The sequence below is a fragment of the Scyliorhinus canicula genome, chromosome 21, assembly GCF_902713615.1.
Source record: "Scyliorhinus canicula chromosome 21, sScyCan1.1, whole genome shotgun sequence".
NCBI lineage: Eukaryota > Metazoa > Chordata > Chondrichthyes > Carcharhiniformes > Scyliorhinidae > Scyliorhinus > Scyliorhinus canicula.
In genome coordinates this window covers 17,368,867-17,388,978 of record NC_052166.1, presented here as the reverse complement: position 1 = coordinate 17,388,978, position 20,112 = coordinate 17,368,867, and the positions used below count along the sequence as shown (strand labels likewise).

Genomic DNA, 20,112 nt, shown 5'->3' with positions numbered 1-20,112 from the left:
CTGGGTCACTGTCTGTGCGGAGTCTGCACGTTCTCCCCGTGTGTGCGTGGGTTTCCTCCGGGTGCTCCGGTTTCCTCCCACAGTCCAAAGATGTGCAGGTTAGGTGGATTGGCCATGCTAAATTGCCCGTAGTGTTCTAAAAAGTAAGGTTAAGGGGGGGGGGGGTTGTTGGGTTACGAGTATAGGGTGGATACGTGGGTTTGAGTAGGGTGATCATTGCTCGGCACAACATCGAGGGCCGAAGGGCCTGTTCTGTGCTGTACTGTTCTATGTTCTATGTACCTGAGCAAGACACACTCCGTGTTCAAGTGAAGGCAAGAATCCAGCAGAGGGCAGCAGAGCAAAGTTGCTGATTGGCTGTTGCAAGGAAAAATTTGCATCAGTGCATTGTGGTCACTGTATCCAGAACGTGTACCTGAGCAAGCCACCCTCCGTGTTCAAGTGAAGGCAAGAATCCAGCAGCGGGCAGCAGAGCAGAGTTGCTGATTGGCTGCTGTGGGGAAAATTAGCATCAGTGCATTGCGGTCACTGTATCCAGAACGTGTACCTGAGCAAGACATCCTCCATGTTCAAGTGAAGGCAAGAATCCAGCAGAGGGCAGCAGAGCAGAGTTGCTGATTGGCTGTTGCAGGGAAAATTTGCATCAGTTCATTGCCTCTCTGTATCTAGAAGGTGGTTTGTGGAGGAGCTGTCAAGTGACAGTTAAACCCTAAACACATCTTCAGTGTTTCCCTCCCTACCTCCTCCTCTAACCAAAAATAACAATCACTGTAAGGATCCCAGCCAAGTAAAGATCAAGAGGGAGACTTGAGGGCAGGTAGAAGTAGAAAGAAGTTGAACTGTGACGTCACAGCCTGCAGGTATGTGATTGGCTGGTGACTGGTAAGTAGTTTCTCTTTTCCCTGAGGTGTTCTCGTGCGGGGTGATGGTTGCTGAGTGAGTGCTTGCTGAGAAGGGGAGTAAATTTTTTTTTAAACTTACTGTTGGGAGTTTCCAGCTGAATCCAGTCGCAGTGAAGACAGAGTGACTGCTGGGTAAGTAGTAAAGATTCAAATTGTTTGCGCGAGCCCATAACAGCTGATTGCTGTTCTCTAGCGGGGCGCAGTGGTTGCTGAGTGAGTGCTTGCTGAGAAGGGGAGTAAATTTTTAAAAAACTTACTGTTGGGAGTTTCCAGCTGAATCCGTTCGGAGTGAGGACAGAGTGACTGCTGGGTAAGTAGTAAAGATTCAAATTGTTGAACAGCTGATTGCTGGGCCGGAGAATCGCCACTCACCTGTTAGATTGCTGTTCTCTAGCGGGGCGCAGTGGTTGCTGAGTGAGTGCTTACTGTTGGGAGTTTCCAGTGAATCCGTTCAGAGTGAGGACAGAGTGACTGCTGAGTAAGTAGTAAAAATTTAAATTGTTTCTGCGGGCCCATAACAGCTGATTGCCGTTCTCGTGCAGGGAGCAGTGGTTTCTGGTTAAGTGTTTTATTTTTACCTGTATTTAAGTTGTGCGGTTCCTGAACCCAAAACACTACACTTGAAGGGCGAAATTCTCCCAAAACGGGAGAAATCGTCAAACTGCCGTAAAACCCGGGCGGGTTTTACGGCATCGCGCCCCTTCCCGACGGGGGACCGATTCTGGTCCCCCGTCGGGGCTAGCAGCCCGACGTCGGAGGCTCCGACAAGTCGGGCTTAACGAAAATCGTTAAGCCCGCTTGTCGGATTTAGCGCCGGCTGACGCGTCATATGACGTCAGCCGCGCATGCACAGGTGGGAAGACTCCACCCGCGCATGCGCGGGTGACGTCATCGCGTTTTTGCGCGAAATCCGCGCATGCGCGGTCCGGGTTGTCCCTCAGCCGCCCCGCGTATTGATACTGCGGGGCGGCGGAAGGACAAATAGTGCGCGGGCATCGGGCCCGCTGCCCGCGATCGGTGGGCACCGATCGCGGGCCCATGGCACCCTTGGCACGGCCGTGGTACTGCCGTGCCAATCGGTGCCATGGTTATTTTTTTCCAGGTGGTCACGACGTTTTTACGAACGGCAGGACCAAGTGTGTTTGCCGTTCGTAAAAAGGTCGTAAAGGGCTGGGACTTCGGCCCTTCTAACAGCTGTGAATCGCTGCCGGCCGTAAAAAAACGGCGGCAGCGATTCGTGTCGGGATTTCGGCGGGGGGGGCGGGAGAATAGCGGGAGGGCGTCAAAAAAGTCGGGAAGGCCCTCCCGCTATTCTCCCACCCGTCGTGGGGGGGGGAGAATTTCGCCCGTAGTGTCCCCCACCCTTCCACCTTCTCTAACCTAAGGGGTAGAGTGAATAACAGGTAACCTCTTTCTTTCTTTTTCTTGTTTCATCTAGAGGGGATGGCAGGGAAGGCAGTGCAATGTTCCTCCTGCAGAAAGTTTGAGGTGAGGGGCGCCGTCACTGCTGATTTCACCTGTGGGAAGTGAACCCATCTCCAGCTCCTCAGAAACCGCGTTAGGGAACTGGAGCTGGAGTTGGATGAACTTTGGATAATTCGGGAGGTAGTGGTGGTCATAGATAGTAGCTTCAGGGATGTAGTTACTCCGAAGAATCAAGATAGATGGGTGATGGTGAGAGGGGCTGGGAGGAAGCAGTCAGTGCAGGGATCCTCTGTGGTCGTTCCTCTCAGTAACAAGTATACCATTTTGGATACTGTTGAGGGGGACGACCTATTAGGGGTAAGCCACAGTGAACGGATATCCAGCACTAAGTCCATCTCTGTGGCTCAGAAGGGAAGGTGGGAGAGCAGGAGAGTATTGGTTAGAGGCACAGATAGACGGTTCTGTGGCAACGAAAGAGACTCATGGATGGTATGTTGCCTTCAGTGTGCCAGGGTCCGTGACGTCTCGGATCGTGTTTTCAGAATCCTTAAGGGGAGGGGGAACAGTCACAAATCGTGGTACACATCGGTACCAACGACATAGGTAAGAGAAGGGACAGGATTTAAAACAGGAATTTAGGGAGCTAGCACGGAAGCTGAGAGCCAGGACAAACAATGTTGTCATCTCTGGTTTGTTACCGCTGCCACGTGCGAGCGAGGTGAGGAACAGGGAGAGAGTGCAGACAAACACGTGGCTGCAGGGATGGTGTAGGTGGGAGGGTTTCAGTTACTTGGATAATTGGAGCACATTCTGGGGAAGGTGGGACCTGTACAGACAGGACGGTTTGTACCTGAACCAGAGGGGCACCAATATCCTGGGAGGGAAATATGCTACGGCTCTTTGGGGGGGGGGTTTAAACAAATTTGTCAGGGGATGGGAAGACTAGTAGTCCAGAAGCCAGTGTTGAGAGTAGTGAGGTACTAAGGAAGGTATCAAGGTCGCAGGAGTGTACCGGCAGACAGCAAGGTGGGTTGAAGTGTGTCTACTTCAATGCAAAGAGCATCCAGAATAAGGTAGGTGAACTTGGAGCGTGGATTGGTACTTGGGACTACGATGTTGTGGCCATTATGGAGACATGGTTAGAACAGGGACAGGAATGGTTGTTGGAAGTTCCGGGGTATAGATGTTTCAGTAAGAGTAGGGAAGGTGGTAAAAGAGGTGGAGGAGTAGCATTGTTAATCAAGGATAGTTTAACGGCTGCAGAAAAGCAGTTTGAGGGGGTTGTACCTACTGAGGTAATATGAACAAAGAACATTACGGCACAGGAACAGGCCCTTCGGCCCTCCCAGCCTGTGCCGATCCAGATCCTTTATCTAAACCTGGCTCCTATTTTCCAAGGTCTACTTCCCTCTGTTCCCGCCCATTCATATACCTGTCTAGATGCTTCTTAAATGATGCTATCGTGCCCGCCTCTACCACCTCCGCTGGTAAAGCGTTCCAGGCACCCACCACCCTCTGCGTAAAAAACTTTCCACGCACATCTCCCTTAAACTTTCCCCCTCTCACTTTGAAATCGTGACCCCTTGTAACTGACACCCCCACTCTTGGGAAAAGCTTGTTGCTATCCACTCTGTCCATACCTCTCATAATTTTGTAGACCTCAATCAGGTCCCCCCTCAACCTCCGTCTTTCCAACAAAAACAATCTTAATCTACTCAACCTTACTTCATAGCTAGCACCCTCCATACCAGGCAACATCCTGGTGAACCTCCTCTGCACCCTCTCCAAGGCATCCACATCCTTCTGGTGACCAGAACTGCACGCAGTATTCCAAATGTGGCCGAACCAAGTCCGATACAACTGTAACATGACCTGCCAACTCTTGTACTCAATACCCCGTCCGATGAAGGCAAGCATGCTGTATGCCTTCTTTTTTTGAAATAATTTTTATTGAAAAATTTTGAATTTATACAACAATAACGCACCATAGTAAAATACCAAAAATAACAATAATATTAACAATCATGAACATTCGCCCCACCTCCATGAACAACACAGCATTTTAACAACAACGCAAATTAACACAATATAAAGGTACAGAATAGACACTACAATAAGGAACCCCCCCCCCCTGGGTTGCTGCTGCTGTTGACCAAGCTACCTATCTTTGAGGCAGGAAGTCCAGAAAAGGCTGCCATCGTTTATAGAACCCTTGTATTGATCCTATCAGGGCAAATTTGACCCTTTCCAATTTTATAAATCCCGCCATGTCACTGATCCAGGTCTCCACACTTGGGGGTCTTGCATCCTTCCACTGTAGCAGAATCCTTCGTCGGGCTACTAGGGACGCAAAGGCCAGGACACCGGCCTCTTTCGCCTTCTGCACTCCCGGCTCTACCGCAACTCCAAAAATCGCGAGTCCCCAGCCTGGTTTGACCCTGGATCCAACCACCCTCGACACCGTCCCCGCCACCCCCTTTCAGAATTCTTCCAGTGCTGGGCATGCCCAGAACATATGGGCATGGTTCGCTGGACTCCCCGAACATCTGGTGCACCTGTCCTCACCCCCAAAGAACCTACTCATCCTAATCCCGGACATGTGGGCCCGGTGCAGCACCTTAAATTGGATGAGACTAAGCCTCGCACATGAGGAGGAAGAGTTGACTCTCTCCAAGGCATCCGCCCAAGTCCCGTCCTCTATCTGCTCCCCAAGTTCCTCCTCCCATTTAGCCTTCAGCTCCTCCACTGACGACTCCTCCACCTCCTGCATTACCTTATAGATGTCAGACACCTTCCCCTCTCCGACCCACACCCCCGAAAGCACTCTGTCCATCGTCCCCCATGACGGAAGCAGAGGGAATCCATCTACCTGTCGCCTAGCAAACGCCTTTACCTGCAAGTATCTGAACATGTTCCCTTGGGGAAGGCCAAATTTATCTTCCAGTTCCCCCAGGCCCGCAAACCTCCCGCCAATAAACAGGTCCCTCAATTTGCTGATGCCCGCCCTTTGCCACCCCCTAAATCCCCCATCCTTGTTCCCCGGGATGAGCCGATGGTTGCCACCCAGTGGAGCCTCCATCGAGCCCCCTGTTTCCCCCCGATGCCGTCTCCACTGTCCCCAGATTCTTAGGGTCGCCGCCACCACCGGGCTCGTGGTAAACCTCTTAGGGGAGAGCGGCAACGGTGCCGTTACCATGGCACCCAGGCTCGTACCTCTACATGACGCCATCTCCATTCTTTTCCACGCCGCCCCTCCCCCCTCCATCACCCATTTATGCACCATTGACACATTGGCTGCCCAATAGTACCCCAGAAGGTTGGGCAGCGCCAGCCCGCCTCTATCTCTCCCTCGCTCCAGGAACACCCTCTTCACTCTCGGAGTCCCATGTGCCCACACAAAGCTCAAAATACTGCTAGTCACTCTCCTAAAGAAGGCCCTGGGGATAAAGATGGGCACTGAAAGAGGAACAAGAACCTCGGAAGCACCGTCATTGTGACGGACTGTACCCTCCCCGCCAACGATAATGGCAGCATGTCCCACCTCTTGAACTCCTCCTCCATCTGATCTACAAGTCTGGTGAAGTTATGCTTGTGAAGAGTCCCCCAGTCCCTGGCCACCTGCACCCCCAGGTACCTAAAGCTCTCCCCTGCCCGCCTAAGCAGGAGCCTACCAATTCCTTCCTCCTGGTCTCCAGGGTGCACCACAAACACCTCGCTCTTGCCTAAATTTAATTTATAACCTGAAAAGGTCCCAAACTCAGCTAGCAACTCCATCACTCCCGACATCCCTCCCACCGGGTCCGCCACATACAGTAACAGGTCATCAGGAAACAACGACACCCTATGTTCCTCTCCACCTCGCACCAAGCCTCTCCACCTCTCTGAATCCCTCAACGCCATCGCCAGCGGCTCGATTGCCAGTGCAAACAAGGAGGACAGGGGGCAACCCTGCCTGGTCCCTCGGTAAAGCCGGAAGTACTCCGACCTCCTCCTATTCGTGGCCACGCACGCCATTGGGGCCTCATATAGCAGCCTTACCCATCTAATGAACACTTCACCAAATCCAAACCTCCCCAACACCTCCCATAGGTACCCCCACTCCACTCTATCGAAGGCCTTCTCCGCATCCAGCGCCACCACTATCTCTGCCTCCCCCTCAATCGCCGGCATCATGATGACATTCAACAATCTCTGCACATTCGTGTTCAGCTGCCTTCCCTTCACGAAACCTGTCCGGTCCTCGTGCACAACCCCAGGCACACAGTCCTCTATCCTGGTGGCCAGGATTTTTGCCAGGACCTTAGCATCCACGTTGAGGAGAGATATGGGCCTGTATGAACCACACTGCTGGGGGTCCTTGTCCCTCTTTAAAATTAACGAGATCAGCGCCCGCGACATCGTCGGGGGCAAAGTCCCCCCTTCCCACGCTTCATTGAGTGTCCGCACCAGCAAGGGGCCCACTAGGTCCACAAACTTTTTACAAAATTCCACCGGGAACCCATCCGGCCCCGGTGCCTTCCCTGACTGCATCTGCCCGATCCCCTTAACTAGCTTCTCCAGCTCAATCGGCGCACCCAACCCCTCCACCTTCTCCTCCTGCACCTTCGGGAAAGAAAGCCCGTCAAGGAACCTCTCCATTCCCCTCCTCTCCCCCGTTGGCTCCGACCGGTACAGTTCCCCGTAAAAGTCCTTGAAGACCTCATTCACCTCTACCCCCTTCCGCACCACATTCCCACTCTTGTCTCTCACTCCAGCAATTTCCTTAGACGCATCCCGCTTGCGGAGCTGATGAGCCAGCATCCTACTCGCCTTTTCACCATGTTCGTACACTGCCCCTTGTGCCTTCCGCCACTGTGCCTCCACCTTTCTAGTGGTCAGCAAATCAAATTTAGCCTGCAGGCTGCGCCTCTCCCCCAACAGTCCCTCCTCTGGCACCTCTGCATACCTCCTGTCCACCTCCAGCATCTTTCCCACCAGTCTATCCCTCTCACTCCTCTCGCTCCTCTCCCTGTGTGCCCGGAAGGATATCAGCTCCCTACGAATCACTGCCTTCAGGGCTTCCCAGACCATCCCCACCTGAACCTCCCCCGTATCATTCACCTCAAGGTACCCCTCAATACTTGCCCGGACCCTCCTACACACCTCCTCCTCCACCAACAACCCCACATCCAACCGCCACAACGGACGTTGGTCCCGCACCTCCCCCATCTCCAACTCTATCCAATGCGGAGCGTGGTCGGAGATTGCAATGGCCGAATACTCGGCCTCCTCCACTCTCGGAATCAGTCCCCTACTCACCACGAAGAAATCTATCCGAGAGTAGACCCTATGTACGTGGGAGAAGAAAGAGTACTCGCGTGCCCTCGGCCTCACAAACCTCCATGGATCCACCCCACCCATCTGATCCATAAACCCTCTCAGTACCTTGGCCGCCGCCAGCCTCCTACCCGTCCTAGAGCTGGACCGATCCAGTGAAGGATCCAATACCGTATTAAAGTCCCCCCCCCCCCCCCATGATCAGACCTCCCGCCTCCAGATCCGGGACCCGTCCCAACATATGCCTCATAAAGCCCGCATCGTCCCAATTTGGGGCATACACACTAGCAAGTACCACCTTCTTTCCTTGTAGCCTGCCCCTAAACATAACATACCTACCCCCCTTATCCGCCACCACCTCCGATGCCTCAAACAACACATTTTTCCCCACCAGAATCGCCACTCCCCGGTTCTTCACATCCAACCCAGAGTGGAAAACCTGCCCCACCCATCCCTTCCTCAGGCGGACCTGGTCCGCCACCTTCAGGTGGGTCTCCTGAAGCATTGCCACATCCGCCTTTAGCCCCTTCAGGTGAGCCAGTACCATCGACCGCTTCACCGGCCCATTCAACCCTCTCGCATTTCAGGTGACCAACCGGATCAGAGGGAGTCCCGCCCCCCCTCCCCCGTTGACTAGCCATAGCCCGTCGACTGCCCGCCCCAGGCCAACACCCCCTGCCCGACCCAGTCCCCATAGCGACAACACCTCTCCTCTGTCCCCCCCAGCCCCCACCAGCTCCTTCCTGACCCTACCAGCAGCAACCCGGTATTCCCCTTTCCCCCCCCCCTCCCTTCCCCCCCAGGCTAGGAACCCTCCCAGCCGCGAACCGTCCTCCATTGTACTTCCGTGGGACAGTTAACTTCTGCTGACCCCGGAAACTCCCGCCAATAACCCGACCCCTCCCAAAGTGGGATCATCCCCCAATCTATCCCTCCTCCAGGCACCGCTCCAGCACGGGCAAGAACCAGTTAAGGCCCCGCCTCCCCCGTCACCGTCTCCGCCCCCCAGCCCGCAGCACGGGAAATCAGAGGAAAGCCCGCGCTTTTGCACTGCCCCACTGCACCCTTCTGACGCAGCTCCCAAATAACAGCCCCACTCCATACCCCCAACCCGACACAGAATACAACAAAACCCCCCCAGCCCTCCCCGCAAGATACACAACTCAACCAATGCCCCACAGCAGAAAAAAACATAGCAGAACAACACCCCCATAAATAACCATATCAAAATTGCAAAAGTACAAAAAAAAGAACATAGCAACAGCAGAATCCAGCGCTAAGATATTACAACCGACCCCGCAACCCCAAACCCCTAGTTCAAGTCCAGTTTCTCCGTCCGCACGAAGGCCCACGCCTCCTCCGGGGAATCGAAATAATAATGCCGGTCCGAATAAGTTACCCACAGGCGCGCGGGCTGCAACATTCCGAACTTTATCTTTTGCCTGTAAAGCACCTCCTTCGTCCGATTAAATCCGGACCGCCGCTTAGCCACCTCCGCACTCCAATCCTGGTAGATCCGTACTACCCCATTCTCCCACTTGCTGATCTTCACCTTCTTGGCCCAGCGCAGCACACACTCCCGATCACTGAACCGGTGGAACCTCACCAGCACCGCATGCGGGGGTTCATTGTCCTTAGGCCTCCTGGCCAGTACTCTGTGTGCTCCCTCCAGCTCCAAGGGCAGATGGAAAGACCCGGCCCTCACTAGCGAGTTCAGCATTATAGCCACATAGGTTGTCAGGTCCCACCCCTCCAGCCCCTTCGCAAGGCCCAGGATCCGCAGGTTTTTCCGCCTCATGCGGTGATCAAGCTCCTCAAAGCGTTCCTGCCACTTCTTGTGGAGTGCCTCGTGCCCCTCCACCTTAGTCACGAGGACCACGGCCTCCTCCTCTCGTTCAGTGGCCTGCGTCTGCAACTCCTTGATGGCAGCACCCTGGGTGGTCTGAATCTCCGACAGCCTTCTGTTTGTTTCCTGCAGAGAGCTCAGTACCTCAGCCTCGAAGTCTGTGAAGCAGCGCAGGAGAGCAGCTAGTTGCTCCTGGGCCCACTGTTTCCACTCCTCTGGAGCTCTGCCGGTGGTCATCTTGGATCCCTTCCCCCATTGTTTCTGGGGAGCTGCTGCTGCTTTTTCCCCCTTTCCACTCCGAGTTCGAGTCATGGACTGCGGGGAAAGTCGTTCAGCACACCTTCCCCCACCGGCAGACGTTGAAAAATTTCCGTTTTGGGCTCTAAAAAGAGCCGAAAAGTCAGTTTAAAAGGGGAGCTCCCAAATGTGTGGCTTCCTACTTCATCACAGCCACCGGAAGTCGCTGTATGCCTTCTTGACCACTCTATCAACCTGCGTTGCCACCTTCAGGGTACAATGGACCTGAACTCCCAGATCTCTCTGCACATCAATTTTCCCCAAGACCCTTCCATTGACCATATAGTCCGCTCTTGAATTTGATCTTCCAAAATGCATCACCTCGCATTTGCCTGGATTGAACTCCATCTGCCATTTCTTTGCCCAACTCTCCAATCTATCTATATTTTGTTGTATTCTCTGACAGTCCTCCTCGCTATCTGCAACTCCACCAATCTTAGTATCATCTGCAAACTTGCTAATCAGACCACCTATACCTTCCTCCAGGTCATTTATGTAGATCACAAAAAAACAGTGGTCCGAGCACAGATCAGTTAGAAAGTTAGAAATAGGAAAGGAGCGGTCACGTTGTTAGGAGTTTTCTACAGGCCCCCAAATAGTAATAGAGGTGTGGAGGAAAAAATTGCAAAACAGATTATGGATAGGTGTGGAGGTCTCAGGGTATTTGTCGAAGGTGACTTTAACTTTCCAAATATTGATTGGAACCTCTGTAGGTCGAACAGTTCGGGTGGGGCAGTTTTTGTACAGTGTGTGTAGGAGGGTTTCCTGACACAATATGTGGATAGGCTGACAAGAGGTGGGGGGGAGCACATTGGATTTGGTACTGGGTAATGAACCGGGCCAAGTGTTAGATTTGTTTGTGGGAGAGCACTTTGGAGATAGTGACCACAATTCGGTGTCTTTCACTATTGCAATGGAAAGGGCCATACGGCAGGGCAAGGTTAATAATTGGGGGAGGGGTAATTGTGATGCGATTAGGCAAGAATTAGGGAGCATAAGATAGGAACAGAAACTGTCAGGGAAAGGCACAAATGAAAAGTGGAGCTTGTTCAAGGAACAAATACTGCGTATCCTTGATAGGTATGTCCCTGTCAGGCAGGGAGGAATTGGCCGTGTGAGGGAATCATGGTTCACAAAAGAGGTTGAATGTCTGGTCAAGAGGTAAAAGGAAGCGTATATAAGGATGAGAAAACAAGGCTTAGTTGGGTCGCTTGAGGGTTACAAGGTAGCAAGGAATGAGCTAAAAAAAAAAAAGGCTTAGGAGAGCTAGGAGGGGGGCATGAGAAGTCCTTGGCGGGTTGGATCAAGGAAAACCCCAAGGCTTTTTACTCTTATGTGAGAAGTAAAAGAATGACCAGGGTGAGGTTCGGGCCGGTCAAGGACAGTAGTGGGAACTTGTGCATGGGGTCAGAAGAAATAGGAGAGGCGTTGAATGAATACTTTACTTCAGTGTTCACCAAGGAGAGGGGCCATGTTTTTGAGGATGAGAGTGTGATACAGGCGGGTCGGCTGGAGAAGGTAGATGTTCTGAGGAAAGATGTATTAGCAATTTTGAAAAACCTTAGGGTCGACAAGTCCCCTGGGCCAGATGGGATATATCTAAGGATTCTTTGGGAGGCAAGGGATGAGATTGCAGAGCCTTTGGCTTTGATCTTTGGGTCCTCACTGTCCTAGGGGATAGTGCCAGAGGACTGGAGAGTGGCAAATGTTGTTCCTCTGTTCAAGAAAGGGAATAGGAATGACCCTGGTAATTATAGGCCAGTTAGTCTTTCTTCGGTGGTCGGTAAGTTAATGGAAAAGGTCTTGAAGGATAGGATTTATGACCATTTGGAAAGATGCAGCATAATCCGGGATAGTTAACACAGATTTGTGAAGGGTAAGTCTTGGCTCACAAATTTGATTGAATTCTTTGAGGAGGTAACTAAGTATGTAGATGAAGGTAGAGCTGTTGATGTCGTATACATGGATTTTAGTAAGGCGTTTGATAAGGTTCCCCATGGTCGGCTTATGAAGAAAGTAAGGAGGTGTGGGATAGAGGAAAACTTGGCCAATTGTATAAGTAACTGGCTATCACATAGAAGACAGAGGGTGATGGTGGATGGAAAATTTTCAGACTGGAAACGAGTTACCAGTGGTATACCACAGGGATCAGTGCTGGGTCCTCATTTTTATCAATGACTTGGAGGAGGGGGTTGAAGGGTGGGTCAGTAAATTTGCTGATGACACCAAGATTGGTGGAGTAGTGGATGAAGTGGAGGGCTGTTGTAGGCTGCAAAGAGACATTGATAGGATGCAGAGCTGGGCCGAAAATTGGCTGATAAGTGCGTGGTGATTCATTTTGGTAGAAAAAGTTTGAATGTGGATTACAGGGGCACCAGACATCAGAATCTGCACCATCTTCGAGGTTCGAGGAGCAGGCCCTGGGGGTGTGGCCGAGGACAGGGCAGTCACGAACGCGGAGACTGGCGGGCGTAGAGGTGAGGAATACCGGGCTCCACTAGGAGGACCTGTAAAACGTGAATTGTTATTGCCTTACTGACTGACCCATCCGTCACATGACTTATTCCTCACCCTCATCACCATTATCCCCTCACCTGCGGCCTGTTATCCACCGGTGCCAGGTTCACAATTTGTGAGAGCAGAAGTGAACCACGCCGTCGGGAACTCGGCCCATTGGAGGCGATGAATCGCTGAATCCCCCACAATCAACATCCTGGGAGTTACCATTGATCAGAAACTGAACTGGACTAGCCATATTAATACTGTGGTTACCAGGGCAGGTCAAGAAGCTCAACACCATCCAAGACAAAGCAGTCCACTTGATTGCTCCTCCTTCCACAAACATTCAAACCACTGACGAACAGTGGCAGCCATGTGTACCATCTACAAAATGCACTGCAGTAACTCACCAAGGTTCCTTAGACAGCACCTTCCAAACCCATGCCCACTACCATCTAGAAGAACAAGAGCAGCCCCACCACCTGGAGGTTTCCCTCCAAGTCACTCACCACCCTGACTTGGAAATATATCGCTGTTCCTTCACTGTCGCAACATCCTGGAACCCCCTCCCTAACAGCACAGTGGGTGTACCCACACCTCATGGACTTCAGCGGTTCAAGAAGTCAACTCACCACCACCTTCTGATGGGCAACTAGGGATGGGCAATAAATGCTGACCTAACCAGCAATGTCCACATCCCATAATTGAATAAAAAATAAATGAACAAATAAAAATAAATTTGAAGTCAATTGTATTCTCCAGAATCTGAGTCCTGGGGTCCAGGACCAGGAGGCTTTCATTGTGGGGAGGGAAGGGAGGCCTGGAAGGGTGGGGAGAAGGGAGTGTGAGAGTCATGAGACCAGGGAATGGGGAATAGATATAGGAATGCTGACCTTAGTGGACCTTAGTTTGTCTATATAAATGTTTCTGGATCATACATCTCCAGTCACCTGAAGAAGGAGCTGCACTCCGAAAGCTCGTGTTTGAAACAAACCTGTTGGACTTTAACCTGGTGTTGTAAGACTTCTTACTGTGCTCACCCCAGTCCAACGCCGGCATCTCCACATCATGACCTTAGTGGTGGTCACATGGAGTATAAAGGGGACCCTTGAGCGAGGTAGCCCACCTCTCGCCTGTGGCCTGAGTAGGGTGGCCTGTCAAGCTTCCCCACACCCTGTCCCTGAACTCCTCTCACCACCCTCATGTTCAAGGCAGATGGGAATCCTGATTAAGGGCCTCAATTGAGATAAGGTGGGCCTTTGACAAGGTGCCACACAAAAGGTTGCTGCATAAGATAAAGATGCATGGCATTAAGGGTAAAGTAGTAGCATGGATAGAGGATTGGTTAATTAATAGAAAGCAAAGAGTTGGGATAAATGGGTGTTTCTCTGGTTGGCAATCAGTAGCTAGTGGTGTCCCTCAGGGATCCGTGTTGGGCCCACAATTGTTCACAATTTACATTGATGATTTGGAGTTGGGGACCAAGGGCAATGTGTCCAAGTTTGCAGATGACACTAAGATGAGTGGTAAAGCGAAAAGTGCAGAGGATACTGGAAGTCTGCAGAGGGATTTGGATAGGTTAAGTGAATGGGCTCGGGTCTGGCAGATGGAATACAATGTTGACAAATGTGAGGTTATCCATTTTGGTAGGAATAACAGCAAACGGGATTATTATTTAAACGATAAAATATTAAAGCATGCCGCTGTTCAGAGAGACTTGGGTGTGCTAGTGCATGAGTCACAGAAGGTTGGTTTACAAGTGCAACAGGTGATTAAGAAGGCAAATGGAATTTTGTCCTTCATTGCTAGAGGGATGGAGTTTAAGACTAGGGAGGTTATGTTGCAATTGTATAAGGTGTTAGTGCGGCCACACCTGGAGTATTGTGTTCAGTTTTGGTCTCCTTACTTGAGAAAGGACGTACTGGCGCTGGAGGGTGTGCAGAGGAGATTCACTAGGTTAATCCCAGAGCTGAAGGGGTTGGATTATGAGGAGAGGTTGAGTAGACTGGGACTGTACTCGTTGGAATTTAGAAGGATGAGGGGGGATCTTATAGAAACATTTAAAATTATGAAGGGAATAGATAGGATAGATGCGGGCAGGTTGTTTCCACTGGCGGGTGACAGCAGAACTAGGGGGCATAGCCTCAAAATAAGGGGAAGTAGATTTAGAACTGAGTTTAGGAGGAACTTCTTCACCCAAAGGGTTGTGAATCTATGGAATTCCTTGCCCAGTGAAGCAGTTGAGGCTCCTTCATTACATGTTTTTAAGGTAAAGATAGATAGTTTTTTGAAGAATAAAGGGATTAAGGGTTATGGTGTTCGGGCCGGAAAGTGGAGCTGAGTCCACAAAAGATCAGCCATGATCTCATTGAATGGCGGAGCAGGCTCGAGGGGCCAGATGGCCTACTCCTGCTCCTAGTTCTTATGTTCTTATGTTCTTATGTTCTTAGGCTTTGCCTGCTCCATGTAAAATATGGACAAGTTTGGTGATGGTGCGAGAAAGGTCACCTGGGTAATTTTATGGGCTGCCTGAACACCTACTAGAGGGGCTCAAATGGTGACGGCTTTGTGAATGATGAACTAATGATGAGGGAATTGTTCGAACCATCAATTCACCAGACACGTGCTTTCCGATATGAACAGTGGTTTTAATCTACTTACTACAGAGCCAGCCTGTTACCCGTTGATGAACTCTCGGTGACCTGCAGGCTGACTCTGGACAAGGGTATTTATACAGCAGCACAAGGTGGAGGAGTCGCGGGCGGAGCCAAGGGTGGAGCGCCGTACAAACTCCTGAGCATTCCCAGAGCTACTCCCCCTAGTGGTCGGATAGCGCTACTGCGCTTACAAAGATACAGTGTGAATTACCAAGTTACATTCACCACAGGAATAAAAACAGAAAGTGCTGGGAAACTCGCAGGTCTGGCAGCATTGAAAGAGTGAACATTTCAAGTCCAGTATGTTCCTTCTTACAAGGAAGGAATTCAGCTGAGTGGAACAGTGGCAAATGGAGTTCAATATCGAGAAGCGTGAGGTCATTTGTTTGGAGAAGACCAACAAGACCAGGAAAAATACAATAAATGGTAGGATATTGAGAAGTCAAGAGGAAGAGAAGAACATAGAGAAGTGGAGAACATGTCCACAGATTCCTGGCCAGACAAATGGATAAGGTGGTCAAGATGGCATATGTGATACTTGTTTTATGGGCCAAGGCATTGAATATAAAAGCTGGGATGGTACATTGAAGCTGCGGAAAATAGTTCAGCCACTGCATGCAGTTCCAGTCACGACACGAGAGGAAAAATGTGATTTCACTGGAGGAGATATGCGAGGATGTTGCCTGGAATGAGGAATTTTAGTTATGAAGAAAAATTGGATTAGGCTTGTTTTCCTTGGAGCAGAGAAGGGTAGTCCTAATTTAAGTCAAACTCCACATGAATAGTGACCAGGGGCCGGGAGCAAACTGGGGTCCTTGGCGCTGTGAGACAGCAGTGCTAACCACTGTGCCAACATGCAGACCCCACATATAACTGTCTAAAATTGCCCCATCACACAAGTCCCTTGCCTTTTTCACATTAGCAATGATTTAACTATTAAACACATGACAAAGTACTTGCAATCACATAATCGCTTCCAGAAAATATATCGTCTTTCCATCAAACAACGGCAATAATAACCCAGACTGAAAAATTTTGCACTCTGGTTTTTATATATCCAACTAAAAGCATGTGATTAACAGTTGGAAAAGTCCGAGGCAGCCTTCCTGGCTATTCACTTCTGCTACCTATGGGGCGAGATTCTCCAGTCGCTGACGGGGAAATCGAGTTCAGCGATCGACCGGAGAATACCCACTTCTGACAAAATCTGGGGCGGCAGAGCTTTTGCGATGCTCCAAAGTGGCGAACTCACGGAGTACACCACGCACAGTACCGACGGCCTCAGGACATTGCCTGAGCCTCACCCTCCAATGCTCCTGACCGGCCAAGTTCCCGACAGCATCGGTCGCGTGTGGTATCATTCGTCGGGAACTTGGCGTGGCAACTGTGGACTCGGTCCAGCGCTACCACAGTCGGGGGAGGGGGGGCATGATCTGCAGGCATGGCAAACTTTTTCAGAGGCTGGGGGCAATGTTGGGGGTGGTCCAGGGCGCGCGAGCCAGCCAAAGGGGGACACTATTTTGCAGGCCAGGTCCGCAAGCGGCCGGTGCCAAGTTGCATGGCATGGCCAATGCACGCCGCTGCCGGGCGCATGCACGGCCATGATCCAGCAATTCTCCCTGCCGTATCGGCAGCTAGAGTCAGGTGCTCTACGCTGCTCAGCTGTTAGCCCCCAGCCAAACTGAGGATCGGTGGCCATTTTACGACAAAGTTTCGGTCTTAAAATGCCACCGTTTCCACGCCGGCATGGGGGACACAGCTTCAGAATCTGAGAATCCAGCCCATGATCTTACCTGATGGGGTGTAGATGGTACTCTGGGGGCTGAAGATAAATGTGGCTGAAGAATGAAGAATATAGAAAGCGTTTGTGCCATAAGTCTCCAGCACTGCTGCGCAGGCTGTTCCTTGCTGCAAACAGGCAATTTTGGCTTCTGCAAGAGTTGGTTTTGACTGATAAGGAAATGGAGGTCGTTGCTTTAGTCCCGTATCCTCCTCTTTACGAAACCAATCCATAACTAAAATAAATAAATTTAACAGTTCTGAATCATTCTGAAATGTTATCTGTAAAATGGAAAAATAAATAGATTATCTGTTAATTAAATAGTATATTATTTACTTTACGCATTCCCTTCTTTAAGCATTGATTTACATTCAGAACCATATTTTTGTTACTGAAGCTGGTAGCTTGAGTCAGGAAGTTTCCCGACTCAGCAGACACAATGCGGTAGAAAGTTTTCCTCCAGATCAAATTTCTACATGCAGGGAGAGGGGAGAGTTGGGCCCACCATCCAGGAATGAGATCGGAGGCAGCTAAAGGAGCAGCTGGGGCGATTTAAAAGCCGGCCTGATTCTCTGGGACTTCATCCCTGCTGTTTGCTTATTTTGCAACTTTGTTAGCCTTCACCTGTCACAACCCATAACCCCTCCCACTCACTCCTTATGCCCCATCCATGTGTCCATGATAACTCAATGCCCATTCATGCTCCCATCCACCTCCAATAGCCCCTCATACCCTCCATACCAACTCCTGCCACTCAGCGCCGGCCCTAGGGTTGCTGGCGCCCCGGGCAAGCTGAACTTCGGCGCCCTTCGGGGGGGGGGCTCCGTTCACCGGGGGAGGGGGAGGGGGACGCCGGAGTGACCTGGTACATGATCGGGACCCACCGATCGGCGGGCTGGTCTCTCTGTCAGCAGGCCTCCTTTCTTCCACCGGCGAGCCTGGATCCATCCGCCATGTTTGTGCGGGGCGGCCTGGGGGAGGGCGGCCACCGCGCATTCGCTGGTTGGTACCGGCCCAACTGCGCATGCGCGGGACCCGAGTCTTTTACGCGGCGCCGGGTCTCTGACGCCGGTCACGCACTCCTTGATGGCGCCCCCTAGCACATGGCGCCCCGGGCGACTGCCCGAGTTGCCGGTACCTTGAGCCGGCCCTGCTGCCACTTCTATACCCATTCACCCAGTATACAATATGTACAGAACTAATTAACCCTCTAGTAACAATTGGCAAAAATTTCCATTCTGGACCTAAACTCCATGGCAGGGATGATAACCGTGAGTATTTCCACTGTGGAGGAAGGTGGGAATTTGCACCAAATTGTGCCATACGGACTCAATTAATAACAGTTGAGCATTTGCCGATGTTTTCACACAGCAGGGTGAGCTGGCTGGTGTGCACTCCACTGTCATATCCAGGTGTCATATGTAAATGATGCCATACATCAATTTAGCCACCAATGAAATGTCAATCACAGGGAGCACCACCTCCAGTTTCACTGATGCATCCCTGAACGTGCTGCACAATGCAGTGGAGGCCAGGAGGGACATCCTTTAGCCCGAAGATGGAAGAAGGAGGCCGAGCCGTCAGACCAGCCCTGCATGAAGTCTCCAAGTTGCCCATGATTTCCAACAGAGGACTACTCTCTAATGCCTGAAAAAGATGAATGACCTCACCCACACTGCCTCAACTGCTCACACTCACCTCATTGAACAGTAGAGGGTCAAGGGGTTCTGTGGCAATGGATCATGATGCCCTAACTAAAAAAAAACATTCTGCCCTTACTCGGTCCTTATCCCTCTATTTCCTCTTTATTCATGCACCCATCCAGATGCCACTTAAATGGTGATAATGTGCCTTCTTCCACCACACCCTCGGGCGGTGCATTCCAAGCACCCACCACTCTCTGCGTGAAAAGCTTGCCCCGCACATCTCCCTTAAACTTTCCCCGTCTCACCTTGAACCTGTGCCCCCTTGTAATTGACACTTCCACCTTTGGAAAAAGCCTCTGACTAACCACCCTGTCTATGCCTCTTATAATTTTGTAGACCTCTATCAGGTCTCCCCTCAGCCTCCATCTTTCCTAGTTTATTCATAGGCAACACCCTTGAGTCCAGGAAACATCCTGGTGAACCTTCTTTGCACTCCCTCCAAAGCTCTACATCCTTCTGATAATGTGGTGACCAGAACTGCATGCAATACTCCAAAAGGGGCCTAACCAAGGTTTTCTTTAGCTGCAATATGATTTCCCAACTCCTGTACTCAATGCCCTGGCTGATGAAGGCAAACATGCCATATGCCTTCTTAATCATCTTAGCCACCTGTGCTGCCACGTTTAGGCAACAGTGGACCTGCACGCCCAGATTGCTCTGTCTGTTAATGTTCCTAAAGGCTCGGTCATGTACAGTATCATCCATACCTAGATTTGATTCTCCAAAATGCATCACCCTGCATTTGTCCAAATTAAACTCCACCTGCCATTTCTGTGCCCAAGAAAGAGTCACCTCTGGTGTCCCTTCTGACTACATCTGCGGGAAGTGCACCCAACTCCAGCTCCTCGAGAGCCGCGTTAGGGACCTGGAGCTGGAGCTGGATGAACTTCGGATCATTCGGGAGGCGGAGGAGGTTATTGAGAGGAGTTATAGGGAGGTAGTCACACCTCAGGTAAAAGAAGAAGGTAGATGGGTTACCGTCAGGGGAGGGAGAGGGAACCGGCAGGCAGTGCAGGGATCCCCTGTGGTCGTTCCCCTCTATAACAAGTATACCGTTTTGGATACTGTTGCGGGGGACGGCTTACCAGGGGTAAGCAATAGGGCACAGGTCTCTGGCACAGAGTCTGTCCCTGTTGCTCAGAAGGGAAGGGAGAAGAGGAACAGAGCACTTGTCATTGGGGACTCCATAGTTAGAGGAACAGACAGGAGGTTCTGTGGGAACGAAAGAGACTCACGGTTGGTGTGTTGCCTCCCAGGTGCCAGGGTTCGTGATGTCTCTGATCGTGTTTTTGGATCCTTAAGGGGGAGGGGGAGCAGCCCCAAGTCGTGGTCCACATAGGTACCAACGACATAGGTAGGAAGAGAGATGGGGATTTGAGACAGAAATTCAGGGAGCTAGGGTGGAAGCTGAGAGCTAGAACAAACAGAGTTGTTATCTCTGGGTTGTTACCCGTGCCACGTGCTAGTGAAGTGAGAAATAAGGAGAGAGAGGAGTTGAACACGTGGCTACAGGGATGGTGCAGGAGGGAGGGTTTTGGTTTCCTGGATAATTGGGGCTCATTCTGGGGTAGGTGGGACCTCTACAAACAGGATGGTCTTCACCTGAACCAGAGGGGTACCAATATCCTGGGGGGGAGATTTGCTAGTGCTCTTCGGGGGGGTTTAAACTAATTCAGCAGGGGGA

The 20,112-nt window shown here is 51.2% G+C and overlaps 1 protein-coding gene across 3 annotated transcripts in view; it reads right to left on the bottom strand.

Annotated features, from left to right (window-relative positions):
* The window catches only part of LOC119955954 (C-type mannose receptor 2-like), a 109,210-nt gene that overhangs the window by 44,317 nt on the left and 44,781 nt on the right, over positions 1-20,112 (bottom strand). For all 3 annotated transcript variants that reach the window (XM_038782619.1, XM_038782618.1, XM_038782620.1), the window contains exon 5: positions 16,736-16,957. In XM_038782619.1, coding sequence (XP_038638547.1) covers positions 16,736-16,957 — 222 coding nt within the window. The remainder of the gene's footprint in view (positions 1-16,735; positions 16,958-20,112) is intronic.